Raw genomic sequence first — 21813 nt, 5'->3', positions numbered from 1 at the left:
CTGTCTCGCCTGCTGCTCCCCTAAGCAGTGTGTTTCAGTTGGTGTGCCTGTTTTGTTCCCCGCTCTGTCTCTGGTGAATCCTCTCACCCCCCTGCATCTCTGGCCTGTACCCCAGCTCTTGTATGCTAAATAAATAAATGTTTAAAAAAATAATGGAATTGTGGATATTCTGAACTCTTAGAAATGAGCAGTGTTACAAGGATGCGATGTAATGATATATACTTGGTTAATACAGTGAGTAGAAAAGGTTTTCTTTTTATGAACTAAAATATTTATATCCATTTCAACTTTCCTATTTATCTTCTTTGTGTTGACTTATTTTACCTTTATCTCTTAATGATACGAAAGTAGTATGTGTTATATGAACTTTTTCTAAAAGCTTTAAGATGTTCTTCCTCCTGTGTTTTTTCTGTTTCCACTAACATTTCTGTAGTCTTTGGCATGTAACTTAGATTATAAAAACTTGGTGCCAGATATCTTTAATTATCCTGCCTTCATTTAGTTTTTACATACACTGCTTGATATTCCATTTATAAGATCCTAAACTCTGCCAATATTTGCCAATCAGGGTCTAAAATTTTGAAAATGGAGTCCGGAGTAGTTATATGAACCTCTCTTAAATGGAAAATGCTTTTAGCATAATAAAGATGATTTTACTTCTGATATTTATTGAATTATTGAGTATTTTACACTTAGAGATTTAATTGCAGGTATAGCACTAGCATTAAATATGTATTTTCCTAAGGTTCTAGTTAATTTAACATTAAATTTCTTTCAACTATAATTAAATAATGTTTTATAACAAACCTCAGAACACATTTTTTTTTAAAGGTTTATTTGTACAAGAACTGGGGTACAGTTAAGAGGCACGAGAGGATGAGAGAATTCACCAGAGACAGCGGGGAGCAGAACAGGCTGCTGACTGAAATGCACTGCTGAGGGGAGCAGTGGGCAAGACAGGAGAGGTCTGCTGCACCATGTGGGTAGCTCCCTGGCTGGCCAGGAATCGAATCCGGGAGGTAGAGGCTATGGACAGCCTCACAGCGCTGCGCTCAACCCGCTATGCCACCAGGGAGGCCCAGAACTCATATTTAATGACACATCTTACAAATGTTTTATTTGATCATATATGTTCCTGATAGTAAACTATTCAAACGTGAACAAAAAGCTTTCATTGCTGAAAGTTCAGAGTGAGTTCTTGCCATATCTGAAGGAGACATAGAATGCTGGAGAAGTTATGACTCAGTTTATTCAGAGAGAATGAACTAAAGCAGGTGTTGAGTGATCCTTCCTCAGCTGTGTGCTTAGATAGACTTGAACTTGGTTGTCAGCTGGTCACTAAGTTTACAAAGAAATGTGTATTGTTAATATTTATACTTTGAAGAGATTCCATCAAAACACCAAAAATTGCCATTTGTTTTATGTCTGAAAGTTTTAGCCAATTGTTACCTAATTTGGTTGTGAAAGTTATAGTTTCGCTGATTAATAATCTGCTATATTTTTCTTCCTAACAGCTGTGCTTACAGTATAATAGAGACTAAGTTTATAGTACAGAGTAGTTCAACCTTTTAAAATTATTTGATTTTCTGTATATATTTGTGCTAATGACAATTTTAGCCTACTAAACTTTTTTCATTAACTGTACATCTAGTTGTGATTCAGATTCCTATTTATTTAAAGATTGAAAGTGGTATGTTTGAGAATTTTTTTTAGTCTCTTTTACTAATTTATTACAAGATAAGTTCAGGTGACTTCTTTGTTTTAGGAAGAATTTGGCTATAATGCAGACACCCAGAAGCTGCTGGCTAAAAATGGAGAAACTCTTCTTGGGGCCATTAATTTTTTCATCGCTAGTGTGAACACTTTGGTGAATAAAACCATTGAAGATACACTAATGACTGTGAAACAGTATGAAAGTGCCAGGTAGGTATACATTTTCACTGTATTGTTCTACAGACAGTAACTCACTTAGTTAAGGGTTTTGGTTGCAAGCAAAAACCCAACTCTGATCAATATGGGTAGAAAAAAGAATCTATTAAAAGGTTATGGGATAGCCCACAGAACTAACACAGAGGCATAAGAATAGATTCTAGAGCAGACAAAAACCAAAGCCAGATAATGTCTCAGAAAATTCTAATGGGGACCCCAGGTAACTCTGGTACTTGATGATACTGCCACTACATGAGTTTACCTAATTGAGCACTGATTGTGGGCTTAAACCTTGCCTTCCAGGGAACAGGAGGTAGAGGGTCTCCCAGCTCCAACTTCCTTTAAAGAAATGGTACTTAGTGTTCTACCAGGTAGATACTAGATGACCTTGATAATCTAGTCTAAAGTTTTACCTTTTTTCCTTAGTTACTGTTTCCCAGTGTAAGCAGTTATACTGCTTCTGCAACAGCTAGACTCGTAGTTTCAATTTCTCTGAAGGTATAAACTCAGTTCTACATCCATGATTTTGTTTATGTTGCGAATACCAACTTCCTGATCGTCCATTTATTCAAATTATAATCAGCCTTCAAGTTATCTCAATTTTACCTTTTATATACATTATTTGCCTTGTATTTTCATAACTGTTTATAATGCAGTGTTTTCATACATTTTATGCACACTCACAGAGCACAATTTCTCTGTCTTATAACCATCCTGTTAGGTAAATAAAGGACATATTTAATAAATACTTATAAATGTTTAAAAAGTAGCAGACCCATCATTTTCAACTTTTGATTTCAGGCCCAATTTTTTCCTCATTCATTTTTAATTTCCTTTGGGTTTTTCCCGCTGAACACTTGGACTCCTTATTTTCTGTTATGCTTTTTTATAGCATATTTAAAGATAAGTATAAACTTTACCTTTTAGAAGTATAACTTTACTTTTTTTGGCCTGTTGCCCTAGTTTAATGATGTGAGAAATGCCTATGAAAACTCTAAACTCATCTCATCTTTTTGCAGTCGAGTTCTTGTTCTTAAGTATATATTTCTTTATGCCTTGCAAAAGTAAAAGCCCAAATCACTTCCAAAGCTAGCTTTTGATCTTTTACGAGAAGAGATACTTCTGCCCTATGCTGCGTCTGTAATTTTCAGGTTAGCATTAACATTTGAGACTCTTACATGACCAAGACAAGTAGCCGCGGTTGTATGGTAGGAGAAGGATGGAAATGGGACTGTGTATCTTCCTTAGGATTTGGATTTGGATTTTTACTTTATTTTTTAGTTATTTACTGATATGGTATTAAAATTAGAAGGTAGAAAAAAGTAAACAGAAGAAATTATCAATAAAATAAAATAAAAACCCTTACCACATCATCAGTAATTGTTTTCTGGTTTCCATTTAAACCCTTTTGTGAAAAATCCTTTTGTGGACGTTAAAGGGTATATTATGTGTATTTTTCATTCTATAAATTTTATTTGGTTCTTTTCCAGAGCTCTCTGTTCCTTATTCATAATGTCCTGATTTGCTCATAATGAATATTCTCCCTTTATCTCCTTAATCATTTTAAGCATTCTTATATTCTGGTCTTTCAGTGTGTTATATTTCCTCCCCCCTTTCAGATTAATATATATGAAATTTTTAAAGATGAAAATTCTTTTGTTCCGAAATTACCCTCTATCACATTTCAGTTAAAAACTACATGAATTTAGTTTCTGTTTCTCTATTTTGTAATTGTCTGCCTATCCCAAAATACATTTTAGTTACTAAAACATATTTTGGCATGTATTTTAGTCAAAGATATTTTAAAATATAAAATTTATTTTAGTCATGTATTATCTTTTCTCTTTCACCTTTTTCTTACTACCTTTTAAAAATATTAACCTGGGGCCTCCCCTGGTGGCACAGCGGATGAGCGCTGGGCTGCGAGGCTGCCCTTGGTTCCCCAGCCACCAGCGAGGGTCCCACCCAAAAAAAAAAAAAAAAAAAAAAATTAACCTGTATCAAACAAAAACAGATTTGTTAGACCATTCTTCACCCACAAAAACTTTTATATTTAATTTGTAAGAGAGAAAAATATGCCTCTAGAGGCTTAATGGTTTATCACGTGGAGCCAATTTTAGAGCCATGAGGGAAACCCATGGGCTTCCAACCTGCTACTTTTGATCAGTAGACCTTAAACTTAAATTGGGTTAATCTCGTATTTTCACATCCAATTATAAAAAAATAACTTCGCATCTTATAATTATAAATCTGACTTAAAGTACAGTGTTATATAAGATCTGGACTTCTGCAACAGATAGGTTTGCTAAACATTACCTTCTCAGGCAAAACATTCAAAAAGTATCCCCGATTAAAAGTTCTTGGGTAGCTGACCTTTCTTCTTTGTCAAAATCAGAATTTACTGACCCTTAGGGCAGAGGTCATCCATTTGATCAGCACAAAAAAGTGGCAATTTAGGCAAATGTCCGGGTGGCCTTTTAATGCTCCCTATTATGCATTGTGTCCAAGTATTTCCTAGCACTCCAGTGCTTCATGTATAGAAAATTTTAAAACAGCTCATTCAGCACTTCTCTACAGCAGCACCAAACAAGGGAGTCAGTTGTGGTCAACACTTTTCAGATGCGGACACCTGTTCTTTGGGAGTTCTACATAAGCCATAATGTAGTCAGCTGTCACTAACTTTATCAACATGGACTCAGTTCTGAATGGCATTTTGAAAACTCAGTGTACTTTTCTTCCTGGTGGTAATGAGCACTATTATAGAAACTCTTATGGGAAGTTTTACTTTGATACCATCTGCAAACTCTAAATGTAAAAATTAAGGGATGTGTAGTCTGTATTAAAACCTTGATTGGGCCTCCCCAGTGGTGCAGTGGTTGAGCGCTGGGCTCCGAAGCTGCCCGCAGCCTTTGCAGTGCTGGTTTGATCCCCGGCCAGCGGCAAGGGTCCCACATGGCGCGACAGACCTCTCCTGCCGCACCTGCTGCTCCCCTCAGCAGTGTACTTCGTCAGTCTGCCTGTTCTGCTCCCCGCTCTGGCTCTGGTGAATTCTCTCACCCTCCCAAGCTTCTGACTGTACCCAGTGCTTGTATAAATAAATAAATAAATCTTTTTTAAAAATAAAAAATAAAACTGATTATGTTGAAATTAATCCCTCTTGTATAGAAATGTGCTCAAAGGCTATGGAAATATATTTGTCTTCATATTAAATCACCACATTACTGCTATTTTTTTGTTTCACTTTTTCCTCTTTTATTTCTTACTGTGTTTAATTTCTTATTGTCTGCTAGTGGCTAGCCCTCTTCTGATTGGCCATAATAATAAGCACTGTAAAGATGCCATTTGTTACCATGTATCCTAACTATTGATATATATGAAGTTTTGGGGATTATTTATACCTATTTATGGATGAAAAACTAAAGTGGAAAGAGATAAAGAATTAGCTCAAGCATCAGAGCCGGTGAAGGACAGAGTGGTCATTCCGTTTGGCTACAAAACCCATGGGATTGAACTCGCTTGCTACCATTACCAAGTCAGTGCTGCCTCCTTAGTCTTACATCTGCCATTGTACTGGTTTACTGAGTTCTCTTTTGCACATAAATTTTCTAATAGGTTTCCCTGCTTCTGATTGCTTAATTTTATACTCCAGTCCATCTTCATTTCCTTACACTACCGCTAGTGTCGTCTTTCTATGCTAAATAAATAGAATCTTGTCATTTTTTATATAGTGTTCTTCCATGGCTTCCTATCACTTGTCCTGCTGCATTCAACCTGATACCTTTAGCATGGCCATTCAGTCTCTGGTTTAATCTAGTCCTGCCTTCCTTTCTGACTTCAATTCCTCTGTTAACTGTGCTCTAACTTTAAGTTCTACCATCTAAATTACTACCCACATGTGTCTTGATATCTTAACAAATCTATGCCTTTGTCCATACTGTTCTCTTCTTGGAATGTTTTATCAATTTCCCTGTCCCACTTCACCTAGTAAGTGTAAACATCCTTTAAAATTTAATTCTTCCTCCTGATTCTCACTATACCTTATCTCCCCCCCTCTCATTTTGATTACATTTTCTCATTTTGTTGTAGTTTCTAAGACTCCCTCTAGACTGTAAGCTTCTTGAGGATAAACTTTATCTGTTCTTCTGGCGCATGCCTGGAACATAGAGGGTGTTCACTGAGTATTTGTTAAGTGAATGAATTTATCAGAGAATGAATTATCTTCTTTTGAACCTGAAAAGATCAAGTTAGTTAAATTAGTATAAGTTGTTAGTAAGTTAGGCGTGGTGTGAGGGACTTGATGTATTTGTTGTTGAACCATATATATAATATAGTTTATGTTAATAGGGTTTAAAATATTCTCAATTCCCAGAACAAGAGACTTGAATTGCTCTACAGATACTTGAATAAAGACCTATAGTTTTAGAGCTTAGTGATGTTTGTTTTGACTAAATCAGAGGTCACTTTGCTTCTTGTTGGATAAATCACTGTCTAATAAGCAAGATAGTGCTGTCACACACAGGGGTGGTGATAGAAGTTGTATAAGGAGCTACGGAGTTCACTATTTCAGTTAATGGTGGTGGAAGAATTTTAAAAAGAGGCATTGCAAGGAACACACAGTTGGTAAACGCTCTATAATAGATGCCCTTCTCACATTGTAATACTAACGTTAACAGAAATCTATCCAGAGCTGCTGTGTCTCTTATGGTAGCCACTAGCCATATGTGTCTGTTGAACACTTAAAATATGGCTATTCTGAATTGTGATGGAAGTGTAAGATACACATTGGATTTCATAGACTCACTGCTAGGTCCAAAGGAAGTAAATTGTAGCTCATGAGCAATTTGTTTACATTGATTACATGTTACAGTGTTAGTATTTTAGATGTGTTGGATAAAATAAAGTGTTATTACCAAAGCGGGAGAAATTAGTTTTTTTGGCTTTCAGTTTCATGTGCCTATTAGAAAAGTTTAACTTGCTGATGTGACTTGCATTATATTTCTGTTGTGTGTTGCTGACCTAGACAACACTTCAGCTCCCCCATTGTGACTTCCTTTTACCAGTCAAATTATGTCATTCTAAAGCCTAGTGTTGCTTCACCAGCAGTAGCCAGTTTGCCTGGGGGGTTGATCTCTACCCTTGATCTTGTTGGCATTAGGTTTTGACACCATGGTTTTAAATTGGTTCTTAACTTTATCAGTTAATACTATATTTTGGGAGGAATAATTAATGAGATTAAGAAGCAACACCCCTAAAGCTTATGTTAATAGCTCTAAGAGTTAAAAAAAACAACACACGCATGATTTAAAAAGCGTAAGAATGAGTATTGTGTGTTAACATATGGTATGAGGCTGTTGTATATTTCCAAGTCACCCCGAGAACGTGTTTCACTGTTTCTGTGGTGTACTTCACCTTCTCTCCTCTTTCCAGAATTGAATATGATGCTTATCGCACTGATTTGGAAGAACTAAATCTAGGACCACGTGACGCAAACACTTTGCCAAAGATCGAGCAGTCACAGCATTTGTTCCAGACACATAAGGAAAAATATGATAAAATGCGCAATGATGTCTCCATAAAATTGAAATTTCTGGAAGAAAATAAGGTAAATGTATTCTTTACCTTTGTCACCCTAAAGAGAGAGAAATAGAATTACATGTTTTTAGCAGTACACATGGGGATACAGCAAAGTCAAAGAAACAAAATCCCTGTCCTCTTGAGCTTGCATTCTCAGCATTAGTATCAGTAGATAATTTTATACATCACATTTTCTACATGAGTCGATTTGTTTTACTCATCTGATAGTGTATTAGTGTATTATTTACTTTTATAGAGAAATCAGCTTATGTTTGTATCTGTAGTATTCTCTGCTCATAGCAGTAAATAAATAGCTGTTATCTAGACAGATTAAGCCTCTATTTCAGGTACACTGGTAGTTGGTCCTGAGGCACTGCATGTGCCAGAGCACTGGAGCGGCTCCATTCAGTAGGACTTAGGCCGTGATGCAAATACTCCGTCCATGCTTTCCTGTAGCCACTTACCAAGAACGGCTATTGGTCACTTGAAACAATAGTAGTGCAGTGATTCTATTTTAATTCAACACTTAAATATTGTTGAAAGCTTATTTCAATTAAAACTTCAGTAGCCACTTATGACTAGTGTCTGTCATATTGGATAGCCCAACTTCTAAATCTTTAAAATTTTTGATTTGACAAAACTTATTTAATCTCTGTGACCCTAACTTCTGTTCAAAGGAAATAGATATATCTACTTCATATGGTTGCTTTTGAGTAATAGTAATAATGTATAAAGCTCCCAGTAAATGCTTTGACAACAACTTAAGAATTTATTAAGCGATAGCTGCTGGTATTGGGGGTAATGAGTCTTTATTACAATTTTATTGTGGAGAAAACAGGTATAACTTGTTTATTCATTTGTTAAGCAATCCAAAGAAGTATGTGCAAATTATGGGCACAGATAACAAGTTCAGAAGTAGCATGGAAATCTTCAAGATCCACAAAAGTGAGATTTTCAGCCTAACCTTGACAGTTCAAAAGTGTGTCCTGAAAGGCGGAGAGCCTGCTTGGCAGGGAGAATGGCCTGTGTGTAAGAATCAAGGACTACGTATGTTTCACAAGTACACTATCAGTGTGGAGCTAAGCTTCCTGTGCCTTAAAGGAACATAGAATCAGAAATGTCATTGGTAGCCAGACTGTACTGCGCCTTGAGCAATTGAATTATGCCCTCAAAGCAGGTGCCCACTGAGCAGTGAAGCAAGAGCCAGGTCGTCTCTGCAAATCTTAAATGTCAGTCAGATGGTTCTCACATGCAACTTTTTCTTTTTGTCATTGAAGAATTGTTAAAGTTGGGAGTAACAGAAGAAAAAATGATTTTACAACAGCCTTCGGGCACAGTAATTTAAAAGAAGAAAGTAGAAGCACACAAACCAGTAAGGAACCTTATAGCCAAATGAAATGATTTGAGCCTGGACTAGAATCCTTGTGATAGCAGTAGAAAGAATACAGCGATTTCAAGGCTGCATAACAGGGTTTGGGAAATAACGCAGGCAGCTAGTTTGGCTTAAAAAAGAAGCTAGGGCTGAGTGGGGGAGGATTTCTTCTATTTAACCAGTATTTAGCTTATGATGATGACAAAATACTCACTTATGGGAAGCTAATGGTGTGGATTAGGAGTTTGGATGGACAGGGTCAGGCCTTCAGAGATTAAGGTGTAAAAGTCATTGCTTTGAGAATAACATTATCATTGTCACATCACCTCCCCTTTTAATCTTATTACTATACATTTTTTTGTAAAGACTGTTGCCTTTTCTCAAGGATTTTATGTTCTTAGATAGCCTAAAGATACTTTTTGTCTTCCTACAGTTGTCATAAAGCGGAATTTAAATTTGAACTCCATAATCATCTGTCTCAACTAAAATCTATTTTAAAACTTTGGTTTTTCAAAATCATTTTTTTTTAACTCTTCAAAACTGTAAAGAGATAATTTTAGGCAACACATAACTACAATTTGGATGAAGACTGAGATCCATGAGAAAACTTTTCTTATTGTTACTGAGCAACTTTTACCCTTTTATTTTTAATAGCTTTAACAAAAGGAGGAAAAAGCAAACCTTTCAGCCTAGGAGCTTTCTGTCACTGCTGTTTGCTTTCTTAGAAGTTTGAAATACCTCAAATCTGGGTTTCTTACTCTTTTGTTAAACTGCAGCTGAATTTGTATTTTAATATCTCTGTTATATGCGGTTGTTGTCAGGTGACATACTGAACACTTGAATTTTAATTTAACAATATATACTCTTCCTATTAAATATGGTATATTGAGTGTGTTTTAAAAACACACTGTGAAGAACATCTGTGAGTGTGCTATTTTTACTTTGTAATCTGGTGATGTCCTGAGGTTATTGCCTTTATTTTTTTCAGCTGGGTTGGGTATTTTTTTGTTTTGATTTGGCTTTCTGTTCTCATGTCTTTTGGAGTATCTTCCTATAGTAACATTTCTCTTCTAAAATGAGTGGCCAGGTAACCAAACATCTAGAATAGTGCACACAGTAAAAGCAAATAGTCGTTGAGTAAAGGCCAAAATCCTAATAAATTCTAGTGGTCAAACATTGTGAGAATGTTTTTGTTTCATTCTTAAAACTTAAAAAAAAATTTTTCATAGGAATTGTGACATGGATTCTTAGCTATATTTTAGAAAATAGGTGTTTACATACACTTAGTCTGCCTTCCTTCTCTGGTAAAACAAAGGGAATAGTTGTGTAAAATAGACACATTACTGTGTATACGTGTGTATTAATACTGAGTGATAAATCTACATTGTCATTTATCCATAATGGAAAAATGTGAACTCTTCCATTATGTATAATCTATACTGTCTACCCGTGCCATGATATATTGTGTTTATCTTTAATCTGAACAACCCTTATTAACCTCTGTTTTCTCTTCCTTGTTTACTGAACAGCACTGCACTGCATAGCTGATAGGGCAGTCATTTGTCTTTAATGTTTCTTCTTTCACAAATATTTCTCCTTTTCTAGACCTTTAAATAATGTAAGGAGCTCTTTTGTGGCTTAAGGCAGTTTATTTACCTTTTCTTCCTTCTCAGGCTGAAAACAAGACTACTTTTGTAAAGAGAAAGAAAATAGACATTTCTGGTGCCCTGTTGACTTGTGAGAATAGGTCTGGTGCCTTCTTTCACAGCCCTCCTGGAGCCTGGCACTGCTGGTGAATGTAACACGGTGATTTAGCCAGTGTGTTTGCACTTTCCACAGAACATGAGGTGTGCTGCTCTGCTGCGGGGAAGCGAGGGAGAAGGAAGTGGATGAGGATCAGCTTGGATAGGCTGGGAGGTAACTAGGAATCCCAGTTACCTCACTGTTTGCTGTAGGGAAGGCAAAGCATACACTCTCAGAAATCCTTTATTGTCTGCAGTGTACCATTAGCATGGAAAGAGGAAGCAAAACTTAGGGAAAAATAGAGAAATCAATCTGAGTAACCCATTTAAAAAAAAAAAAAACTTTATATGACTCGCAGCCACATAGAACATGGGAAAATAATTTAAAATTAATTATTTTCCTTAAGAGAACTATAACTTGAGAGTAGTAAATCTCCTTTCAAGACCCCTCACATATTAGAGGGGAGAAGACCCTGAATGTTTTGAAAGTGTCAAAGTAGGTTAGGATATAAATAAAAAGGATCCCATTAATTTTATTATGTTTTTATATTTTAAGAAAGATATGCTCTTTACAGTAATGTCAGTTAATTAGCTATAACCATCAAATAAGGGTTTTTCCCCGTCATTGTGTGTCAGTGACTGACAAGATGCTAAGTGGTACCAAAACAAAGATGAATTGAACTCAGGATCTACCCTGGACGCATATTTGATTATTAATACAGCTACTTCATTAAAACAGAAAAATTTGTCTTAAAAATCACAGTCATTCTGAACCTTAGGTTAATGAAAAAACTGTTGTTTTTATTGACAGTGTGTTTCATATATAATCATGATACAAAAATATCCCTGTATGTTAGGGTTTCTTTTCTAATATATTACCCGATATATTATTTCTTCTCTAATGCATTCAGTTTATTTTATATGTATCTTATGAATTTAACTTTTCAAAGAAAAAAAAAAATCCAGTGAACTAAAGTGATGAGGCAGTGGAAAGGGGCGTGGACAGGGAATAAAAAGCCTAGAAGGAAATAAACGTACTCATGTGATGTGTAGTTGTATGGCTTTAGGACGATGCCTGTGGTAATAGGACAGAGAGTCTAGTATATTTTTATTAAAATATGCTATCATATTTTGGTATGTCTTATGAGATTGTGTTCTTAATCTTTTTTTTTAAAAGTTTATTTTTTAGCTAATTCTTGAGATCAGGGATGGAATAGGGATGTATAACTACAGAGTGGATAAAGGAAGGAAAGTATTTGTGAAATGTCCTCATTTTTCTACTCCCTAAATCATTCTGTGTCATTCCTGGGATCTTTCTGCCCCTGAGTGTACAGAGTCCTGGACAGAAATGAGTACAGGCACAGACCTGTGGACGGACTTATGATTTTATGGAAGTGCTCTGAAGCCCATTGTCGCTCGACTTCACCTGTTTGGTGAATGACAGTCTCCATCTTCTTTGGAAATCAATCTTTATATCTCTCACCTCATTGATGAAAGGAAATACCCAATACTTTAATTTCTGTACCTAAATTAAGAGTAGGAGCTCAGATGCTAATTTGAATGGTATATGCCATTTAATGTTTCCTCTAGCAACTTGAAAGTTTCTTCTTTCCTTAAATATCACTGTAGTACTCTGGGCTTTCTCCGACTAAATCATATATCACACGGTATTGTGAATGCCTAGAGGTAAGTTCCATGGGTGCATCTGTAGAGCCCTCCCTTCCTTCGGTAAATGAGTTGATGAACACCAGTCTTTAACCTGTAAACAGAGGTAGCTCTGTCTAAGGATTTTGTATGTCTATCTATGATCATAAAGTATACAGATATACATATGTATGTCTATGTATGATAGCACATATGTATATACATATGTATATCACATCAGTCTACCAATGCTGCTGCTGAGGTTCAGAGAGGTTAAGTAACTTGTAAAGTGTCACAGCCAAACTAGGATTCAAATCTAGATCTGTTTGACCCCAGAGCCCTGCTTTTAGCTCAGTATGATGTTAGGGTGCTGTTCCAAGTGAGGTTCTTAAAATAGCAAAGGAGAAGGACCTTCCTGGTGGCGCAGCGGTTGAGCGCTGGGTTGCGAAGCTGCCCGCAGCCTCTGCAGCGCCGGTTCGATCCCCAGCTGCTCCCCGGCCACCGGAGGAGGGTCCCACATGGCTCGCAGACCTCTCCTGCTGCCCGCTGTTCCCCTCAGCAGTGTACTTCGGTACTTCTGCCTGCTCTGTTCCCCGCTCTGGCTCTGGTGAATTCTCTCACCGTCCCACGCTTCTGACTGTACCCAGTGCTTATATAAATAAATAAATAAATCTTTAAAGGAAAAAAAAAAGTTTAAAAAAAAATGGCAAAGGAGAAGATAGGAAAGGACCTTCAACAGAACTAAGTCGGTCACATCTAAACCTGGAGCTCTTGAAAGAAAGGGAAACAGAGGAACAAGCTAGCACTGTAAACCACAGAAGAAGGCACAGCAGACATTTTTGTTACATGGGAGAAAACAATGCAGTGGGATTCATAAGACATCATCATAGTCTTTGACCTGCACTGGCTTTTACAGATGATGTTTCATTAGTCATCTTCTTTACAAAACAGAGCTGCCTTTCCCCCCTTGTATGAGATGCTTTTTTGTAAGCCTGCCACATCAGTGATTTGTTGAAACCTATCCCAGTGAGTCAGGAAAAAAGTCTGTTCTGGGCCTCCCTGGTGGCACAGCGGTTGAGCGCTGGGCTGCGAAGCTGCCCGCAGCCTCTGTAGCGCTAGTTCGATCCCCGGCCACCGGCAAGGGTCCCTGCCATGCCTGCTGCTCCCCTCAGCAGTGTACTTCGTCAGTCTGCCTGTTCTGTTCCCTGCTCTGGCTTTGGTGAATTCTCTCACCCTCCGGCGCTTCTGACTATACCCAGTACCTGTATAAATAAATAAATAAATCTTTAAAAAAGAAAAATCTGTTCTTCTACCCCCACTTGTAGTTCGTATTTGTCTTTCCTTCCTTCATTCTTTGCCTAGTACCCTCACCCATATTTTTGATGATGCTTCTCTTTTTCTGCTAGAAGTTGCTTTGACATGACAGGCATTGCCAAAACTATTGCAAACTAATAAAATTATACTCTATAAACCCAGAAACAGGCAAAGGTATACTTCCCTGCTTGTTACTCTTCTGGTTTCTTTCTTAATAGAAAAACAGCAATGATGGGCAGAGAAAGCATATAACCCTACTTGTTTTAACAGGGGTAAGGAAGGGAGTGAATACTTGTTCATGGTTGGGGCCACCTTACTAAAGAATGGTTTTGTTTCAGCTTTACCTCACATGTGCAAGCCAACTTGTTGCCCCAATATTATTGTCCACTTAGCCTTCATTTTATAGAATTATTTGGAGAACCAATCATTACTTTGACAAGCTTAACAATTATAAATATATTAAACTAAAACTTTCAGTTTAACCAGAAATTGCTTTAAAACAGAACTCAGTGTCACTGAATAGGAAGATATACAGTCTTAATTTGACTTGGGAAAAAAGTTCATTTGGTATAAATTGCCTTTTATGATTCTGATGCCTAAAGTTTATCTCTGAGTTTCTCAATCATTAGCTTTGTAGATGGTATTTATCTTCTATTGATACATGCTGTGTAGGTAGGAGAAAGTTTTCAGTATAATCCACTTGGCATTGTCTGTTAGTCCTGCTCGTAAATTTCTCTTAATCAGTTTCTATTTAAAAGGCCAGCTTGTCTCTCTGTCTTAGTCGTCAGTGTTGAAGTTTGTTTTGCCCTTTAACAAGTAAAGTATTGTGCAGCGTATTTTAGGTCATTCACCAGATGTTGCTATAGCGGTTTTGCTTATGTCTGATCTGTGTTGCTCATTGTTTTGCAGATCTTTGTGAAAGTTCCTTGTAACTGAGTTCACAATGATTTAGTGTATTTCTTAATTATTGTAATTGTTTCTGATGTTAGGTTTTGAAAATTTGTCAAATTTTTCGTCATTCCATTTCTGCCTGGAATTGTTACCTCTTCTTTTGCTCTTTTTATTTTAATTTTTTTGCTCTCATTTAAAATCCCTGCTTTTCTGTTGTATTTTTTTTTTTAAAGTTCCAGTCTTTTTTTTTTTTTAATTTTTTTTTTTTTTATAGAGGCATGTTTTATTTATTTATTTGTTTGTTTGTTTTGTTTATACATGCACTGGGTACAGTCAGAAGCGCGGGAGGGTGAGAGAATTCACCAGAGCCAGAGCGGGGAGCAGAGCAGGCAGAAGGACCGAAGTACACTGCAGCGGGGAGCAGCGGGCGGCAGGAGAGGTCTGCGCGCCATGTGGGATCCTCCGCCGGTGGCCGGGGAGCAGCCGGGGATCGAACCGGCGCCGCAGAGGCCGCAGGCAGCTTCGCAACCCAGCGCTCAACCGCTGCGCCACCGGGGAGGCCCTTTCTGTTGTATTTATCCTCATAACCATTTAAATTTTTTCTAAGTTAGGACATATATAAATAAAGAGTTCAATGTAGATATTTGTTTCCGCTCTGAAGTGTTATAAAAAGATAATATGAAAGTTCATTATATGATTCTTAATTACCTTAAAAGAATTAACTTCTGTTTCTTTCGTCTGCTCCAATCCCTGTGTTTACATATTTGTTCTGAGGGTATTTTTAAATGCAGCTTCAGAGCCAGAAACAAAATTAGGATGGAGGTTAAAGCATATCATCCTATATTTCTACCCTTCCATTAATGCTCTGCCATACCTTTTTTGTTTGTTTCATACTTGTTTAAAGACTTCCCAAAGGTATATTGCCTTCTGAATAGAAGCAGATTAGAATGGGGGAAAGAACATGAACCCTTTAAGGCATCCTGAATTCCCCAAGTCCTGACCCATCTGCTTCCTGACTGTCTAATTGTAGACAAGTCACTCAACTTTGGGTCTGTTATTTTAACTGTTACGTGGAGATAATGGAAGACTGGATGGAGTAGATGAAAGGGTGACATATCATCTGTTAACACAGCAAGTGCTTCACGAAAGTTAGTGTTACCCACTATTCTATGTCAGAGAATATTCTATCAGAATTACTTGGCTGTTTCTTTGATTGTATGTGGTTATCACTTCTCATGATCTGATAACATAGTTTTGAGGTAAATTAAGAATGTGTAATGAGGGCCTCCCCGGTGGCGCAGCGGTTGAGCGCTGGGTTGCGTAGCTGCCCGCGGCCTCTGCGGCGCCGGTTCAATCCCCGGCTGCTCCCCCGCCATCGGAGGAGGGTCCCGCATGGCACGCAGACCTCTCCTGCCGCCCGCTGCTCCCCTCAGCAGTGTACTTCGGTCCTTCTGCCTGCTCTGCTCCCCGCTCTGGCTCTGGTGAATTCTCTCACCCTCCCACGCTTCTGACTGTACCCAGTGCTTGTATAAACAAAACAAACAAACAAATAAATAAAACATGCCTCTATAAAAAAAAATTAAAAAAAAAAAAAAAAAAAAGAATGTGTAATGACCCTGAAATATTTCCTCAATTATTTTGGCTTTTTGCCCCTTCTGCTCAAAGGAGGTTTTGACCTTTCTCACACCCTTACTTTCTTCCTCTAATCTGTTCTACGTGAGGAACCAGAATATCTCCTAGAATGAGCTTTATAAGACCAACTAGCCTGGTAAAGTGAACCTGATAAACAAGTCAAATAATATATTTTTAAGTATTATTGAAACTGAAGCACACATATTAACAGCACCTATTACCAAGATTGAAAAAATTAAAAATGTGTTGCAGCTGCTTTTTAAAGGGAAAATTAAGTAATATTCTAGGTTTTCAAATTCATTTAGTTTAGAAAGTATATTCATGTTAGGAATTTATTTTAACTTCCTTCTTTTTAAGTTTAGTGATGGTTTGATTAAGAATCCAACCTACTATTCTTATTTAAATTTGTGTCTTGATTTTGTGCTTGCTTCGGCAGCACATATACTAAATTTGTATCTTGATTTTGAAGGCATACTAGGTAGGGTAATCAGTGCTTGAAGTCAATGCAATTTGAAGATTTGACTGTCAAATAGGTAAACTTAGATTCCACTAAAACTGAATGAGTTTAGGTATTTTAATTGAATTTGCTATGTAGTATCTCATTTCATTTGACCCTCACGACAATACTACAAATGCAGTTTGGTAATGATGTCCCTGATAAACAGATTAAGAGTTTGGCCAGTGAAGCAAGAATTAATCTGTGTCTGATATCACAAGGAAAACTGGGAAGCTGTGCAGCTAAGGTTGGCATTGCTGGCCTCCTGAATCACTTAACCCGAAACTCAGGAGGCAGTGTGTTATTTGGGATCAAGCAGTTGCAACTCAGGGAGCACAGATTTGGGTAGGGATCTGAACAGTGCCTGAGGAGGAACAAAAGTAGAGGTTCTTATGGAAAGAAAAGAGGAAGTTGGGGCCTCCCTGGTAGCACAGGGTGTTAGGACGCAGCCTATGAAGCTGTCCACAGCCGCTACAGCACAAGTTCGATCCCCAGCCAGAGAGCTACCCACATGGCGGTCTTCTCCTGACTCACCCACTGCTCCCCTTGGCAGTGTGCTTCAGTCAGTCCACCTATTCTGTTCCCCACTCTGTCTCTGGTGAATCCTCTCACCCCCCCCCCACCTCTGGCCTGTACCCCAGTTCTTGTATGCATAAAAATAAATAAATCTTAAAAAAACAAAAAACACTCTTCCTTTTTTTTAAAAAAAAAAAAAGAGGAAGTTAAGATAAGTGGTTGAAAAAGAGTTCTCTAACAGTGCTGATTAGCTAGACTACTCTTGGCTACATTTAATTCCTTACTGATCCTATCCAAAATCATCCCGGCTTGTGCTGGAGATGACTTCCCCAACATTATTTGCTTGCTGGTTTCTCAAAACAAGTGAAGTTTGGCTCAGTTCAGGAGTTCAAGGAATAGGATGAACAAGCAGGTTTTTTGGAATGGCTGCTCTGGTTCCATTTTCAAATAAAAATGTTAACTTTTACAATTTCAAAGCTCTTACTGGTATATTTTTATAAAGGAACACAGTACAAGTAATGGGGGTATTTTACAAATGATCTAGACAAATAACAAATACAAATTTGAGGAGGCTGTGACCCTTGTCAATCTATGTGGGGTGCAGTTTGTTAGGGTAGGAGCAGAGGGGAAATTCCCCCCCTCCACCTTTAGGTTCTTCTTGAGTAGATCAAGCAGTCAGAAGAACATCAGGCATTTATTACATGCATACTGGGAATTTCATAGAGAATTAGAATTCCATTTTCAATGAGGGGGATGAGGGTAGATATCCTGAGCCAGGAATGGAATAGGAACTTCAAGGAGAGGGGACAGGAGCTCACATGATGAAAGGACCCGGTGCTCTGAAAATATGTTTGCCCTGCCATCTAGATGGATTTCTCAGATAGAAAGGTTATTTCTGGAGATAACCCTAAATCTGGGCAATACCGTGTATGAGAGAGATGTGGGTTTGTCTTGTGCCCGCTAAGTCCATTGACCTTCGCTCGGAATAATCTGCATACCAAGTGACAAAACTTGGAAGCCTGTCCTGAGCACCTTCTTTGGGTCTTTCCAGAAAAATTGCAAGTAAAAGTTCTCAAAGATACTGGGTTGTCGGAAAAGTCATGACCTATTTTTTTCCTGTTTTTCAAGCAAAAATGTGTTAGGACTTTCCCGACAACCCAATATGTTACATTTACTCCAGAAGTGCAGTTTGATCTTGGGATTACTTAGTAGCAGTTTGCCTCTCTATTCTCTAGCTTTTTTCTCTTATTTCTCTCATGTACCACCACCCCTGAGTCCTGCCCTCCCCAGGTACAGGTCTGTCTTCACTTCCTTTATTTCTCACCCAGCTTATCCTTTCCTCTTTCCAAGCCTGTTCTTCCCTGCTTTGATTTGCTTCCTTTTTAATGTGTCTCCTAAAATCCTTTTCCATTGCTAGGAAACAGCATTCTTCACGTTTCTAGTAGTTTACCATTTAACCTTTTGCTGCATAACAAAACAGGCAGAACTTAGTGACTTAGATCAATGATGATGCATTTTATATGGATTGTGCAGGCGGGGTCCTCTGGTTTCACTTTCAGCTGGTAGGCCGCAGGGTGGCCACAGCTGGACCAACTGGTCCTTACTGGGCTTCCATTCGAAGGCAAAGGTGGCCAAACTGGGCCTCCTCACAGGGTGGCAACAGTAGCGCAAGAGGGTAGGCCTTACTTGTCAGGGCTCATTTTCTCATGTTACGTGGCCAGATTCATTTTCATTGTGGAAGATGCCCCAAGAGTGTGGATGTTGAGAAGGGGAATTCTGTGGAGCTGTAACAGTCCGCTGTATAGAATAGTCTCGCCTCTTAAATTGCCTTCTAGAAACCTGCCTTTCTCATGAATACCCTGTTCCCTTACGAATGGCTTCTTGGTTGGGACTTTGTGCTTCGAAATATCCCCCCATCTGTCAGAACCAGAGGGCAGGGAAGTTAGAGTTCGATGCCAATGTTCTAACACAGCCTTACTTTAAAAAATCCCATTCTCCACTACTTGTTTTTTAAGTTAACCCAATGTCATTTTAGTACCACTTATCATACTAATCATTTTCTGCTACCCCTTGCCTTGCTTATCTTCAAACATTCATGCATTGCTTAACAACTGAGATATCTTCTGAGAAATGCATTTTTAGGTGGTTTCGTCATTATGCAAAAGTCATACGCAAACCTACGTTGTCTGACCCACTGCACATCTAGGCTCTGCGTGTAGACTCTGGGGAACCGCCATCGTGTGTGTTTCTGACGTAGACATTGTGGTGCTGCCTGGCTGTATTCTGCTGTCCCTAATGCAGTGCCTGATACATAGTGTTACATGTTTTGATATCACTGTTGAAAACCAGCACCAAAGGTTTTTGTTAAATGTCTGGCTAGATAAACTCAAGATGTACCTCTTTTAGTTTGTACAGGCATTTTTTACTTCTCATTGTCTCCTGTTGTCTGGCCTCTTACCCTGTATCCCTGATTTATCTTGTTCAGCGGGAGAGAAAAAATTCATTTTGTTTTAACAGCTTTTAGGTATATTAACAGATGCCATAAAGGTTTTGAGTGGCTAGAGAGTTAACCCAACTTCATCTCGAGGCTTGAGATACTAATTCCCAGGAATCTGAGCACTTACCTTGTTTCTGGCCTCCCTCCAACCTTTCACTACCCACTGAGAATATAAATTCATGAGGAATGGTGTTTTTTCCCTGTATCTCCAACATCTAGAACAGTGTCTGACACATAGAATGTAGTTAATAACTATTTGTTGAGTGAATAAGAAAATGGAATAAAAAGATACCTAAGATATTTTAAGTAAAAACCAGTTACTGAAAGTGTATATGGTACAATCCATGTGTTTTTTAATATTATATATATATGTGTGTGTGTGTATGCATGTATATCTATATATATCTATATATCTGGAAGATATCTCAAAGGCTCCATTAATAAAATGTTAAAGTGGTTCTCTCTGTGAGTAGGAGGGACAGGGAATAAGTGCAAAGAGTGAGTCAGGAGACTTCTTTCTGGTTTGGAGCATATGTTAGATTTATGCTCTTAATTTTGAAAATACTCTAAAATAAATAACCAATCTAAGAAAGTTTGTCATTTCCTTTATAGAAATAGAGAGAGGAAGAAATGACTTGAGAATGTGCTTGTGTCTTTGTGTGTGAATAAAGATATCAGCTCATATGTAAGATCTTATAACCTATTTTTTCACTTAGTGTTACATTTCAGACATTTTAAAATCATTAAAAATTATCAAAGCTCATTATTAACAAATATTGGATTGGATGGGTGAATCAGAATAGATTTCTATTTTATGGTTGAACATTGTAGTTATAAATAAGACCTCAGGAAGCAATTTTATTCATAAAATCTTTGTGGTGCTTTGCTCATTTCTTTAGGAATGATTCATAAAGGTAGTGTTGATTTAAACATGCTCTTGTATCATTAGGAGTAATTGAAAATAACAGTCATATGAACTTTAATGGGTATTCTGAACAATACTTGCTGCCTTTTGTTTGATGCTTTGCAATGTGATGCAGTATTTGAAAATGTACAGTGGATAGTTTTACAAAAAGTTCCACCTCAGTGATGTCTGTGCTTGATCTATAGCATATATTTTGTGGTAGTCACATATATAGTTTTCCCTCTTCAGTGTTTTGAGTTTGGGTGTACTTGGTTTGAGTGGGGATTTAATGACATTTTTAATTAAATGCCATCAAATCAGTTCCCCTTACACAGATCAGAAAGTCATCAGAGCCCCAGCAACCCTGCAATGTACAGCCCCAACGTACAGTTGGTCATGGTGAGATACTTTGTCATTACTAAAACAGATTTTCTTGAGGAGAGACACACTCTTAACTGTGACCTGAGGTAAAATCACCTTGTATCCCGTGTGCTGCTAACCTTGGCTGTTGCTCTGCTGCTCACAGGTTAAAGTCCTGCACAACCAGCTGGTCCTGTTCCACAACGCCATCGCTGCTTACTTTGCTGGGAATCAGAAGCAGCTTGAACAGACACTTAAACAGTTCCATATCAAATTGAAAACTCCTGGAGCGGATGCCCCGTCTTGGCTTGAAGAACAGTAAAATCACGCCTGGGAGGGGAAAAGAAAGTCACGTTGTTCTATTTCTAAACACTCATCGTAGAATTAAGCCAAGTCTGGGAAAGAGAGGAGTGACCGCCATTATAGTAATTCTTGCACAAAGAGCTTTAATTTCTTTTTCATACCTTACCAATCGAGCTGTTAAATTTGAGGGGAAGGTGGGTGGTTTTAATGTAGACATAATTTCTATCATCTGAACACAATAATTTTCCTTTTTCAAGAAATCCTTTTGTATTGTGAGGGTTGGTGGCTATATCTGTAGTTTGAAATATCGAATACAGATTTGCACTGACAAGATAAAAATTCAAGGTTTTTGGTCCTGGAAATGGGGGCCAGTTGTAACTTTTCCAAAGGGAGGTTTACATGATTTGTATCAACATCAGATATTTTATATATGAATATATTAAACATCTTTAAGAGATTCATTTTCTTGTATTGTCTTAAAAGGAAACTATTTTGCAGAGTAAAATTGTATGGTGTTCCTGCAGCATCCACGCGAGGCAGCAGCTCAAGGGAATGACTGGTCTGTGGCGTTGTGGCAGATGTCTTTTTAAAAATGAATCTGTACCGTTATCATTTTGTTTAGACTCTTTCTTTAAGATG

At 37.7% G+C, this 21813-nt stretch overlaps 1 protein-coding gene across 3 annotated transcripts in view; it reads left to right on the top strand.

The window, feature by feature from the left end:
• Positions 1-21193, top strand: part of ARFIP1 (ARF interacting protein 1) — a gene marked incomplete at both ends in the record, with an annotated part of 64090 nt that extends 42897 nt beyond the window's left edge. For all 3 annotated transcript variants that reach the window (XM_084246179.1, XM_084246178.1, XM_084246180.1), the window contains 3 exons: positions 1766-1923; positions 7357-7531; positions 21038-21193. In XM_084246179.1, the coding sequence (XP_084102305.1) occupies positions 1766-1923; positions 7357-7531; positions 21038-21193 (489 nt within the window). The remainder of the gene's footprint in view (positions 1-1765; positions 1924-7356; positions 7532-21037) is intronic.
• Positions 21194-21813: the final 620 nt, after the last annotated feature.

Source organism: Talpa europaea, assembly GCF_964194135.1.
Source record: "Talpa europaea genome assembly, chromosome: 10".
In the NCBI taxonomy this organism is placed as follows: domain Eukaryota; kingdom Metazoa; phylum Chordata; class Mammalia; order Eulipotyphla; family Talpidae; genus Talpa; species Talpa europaea.
This window is presented reverse-complemented; position numbering and strand designations above follow the sequence as displayed.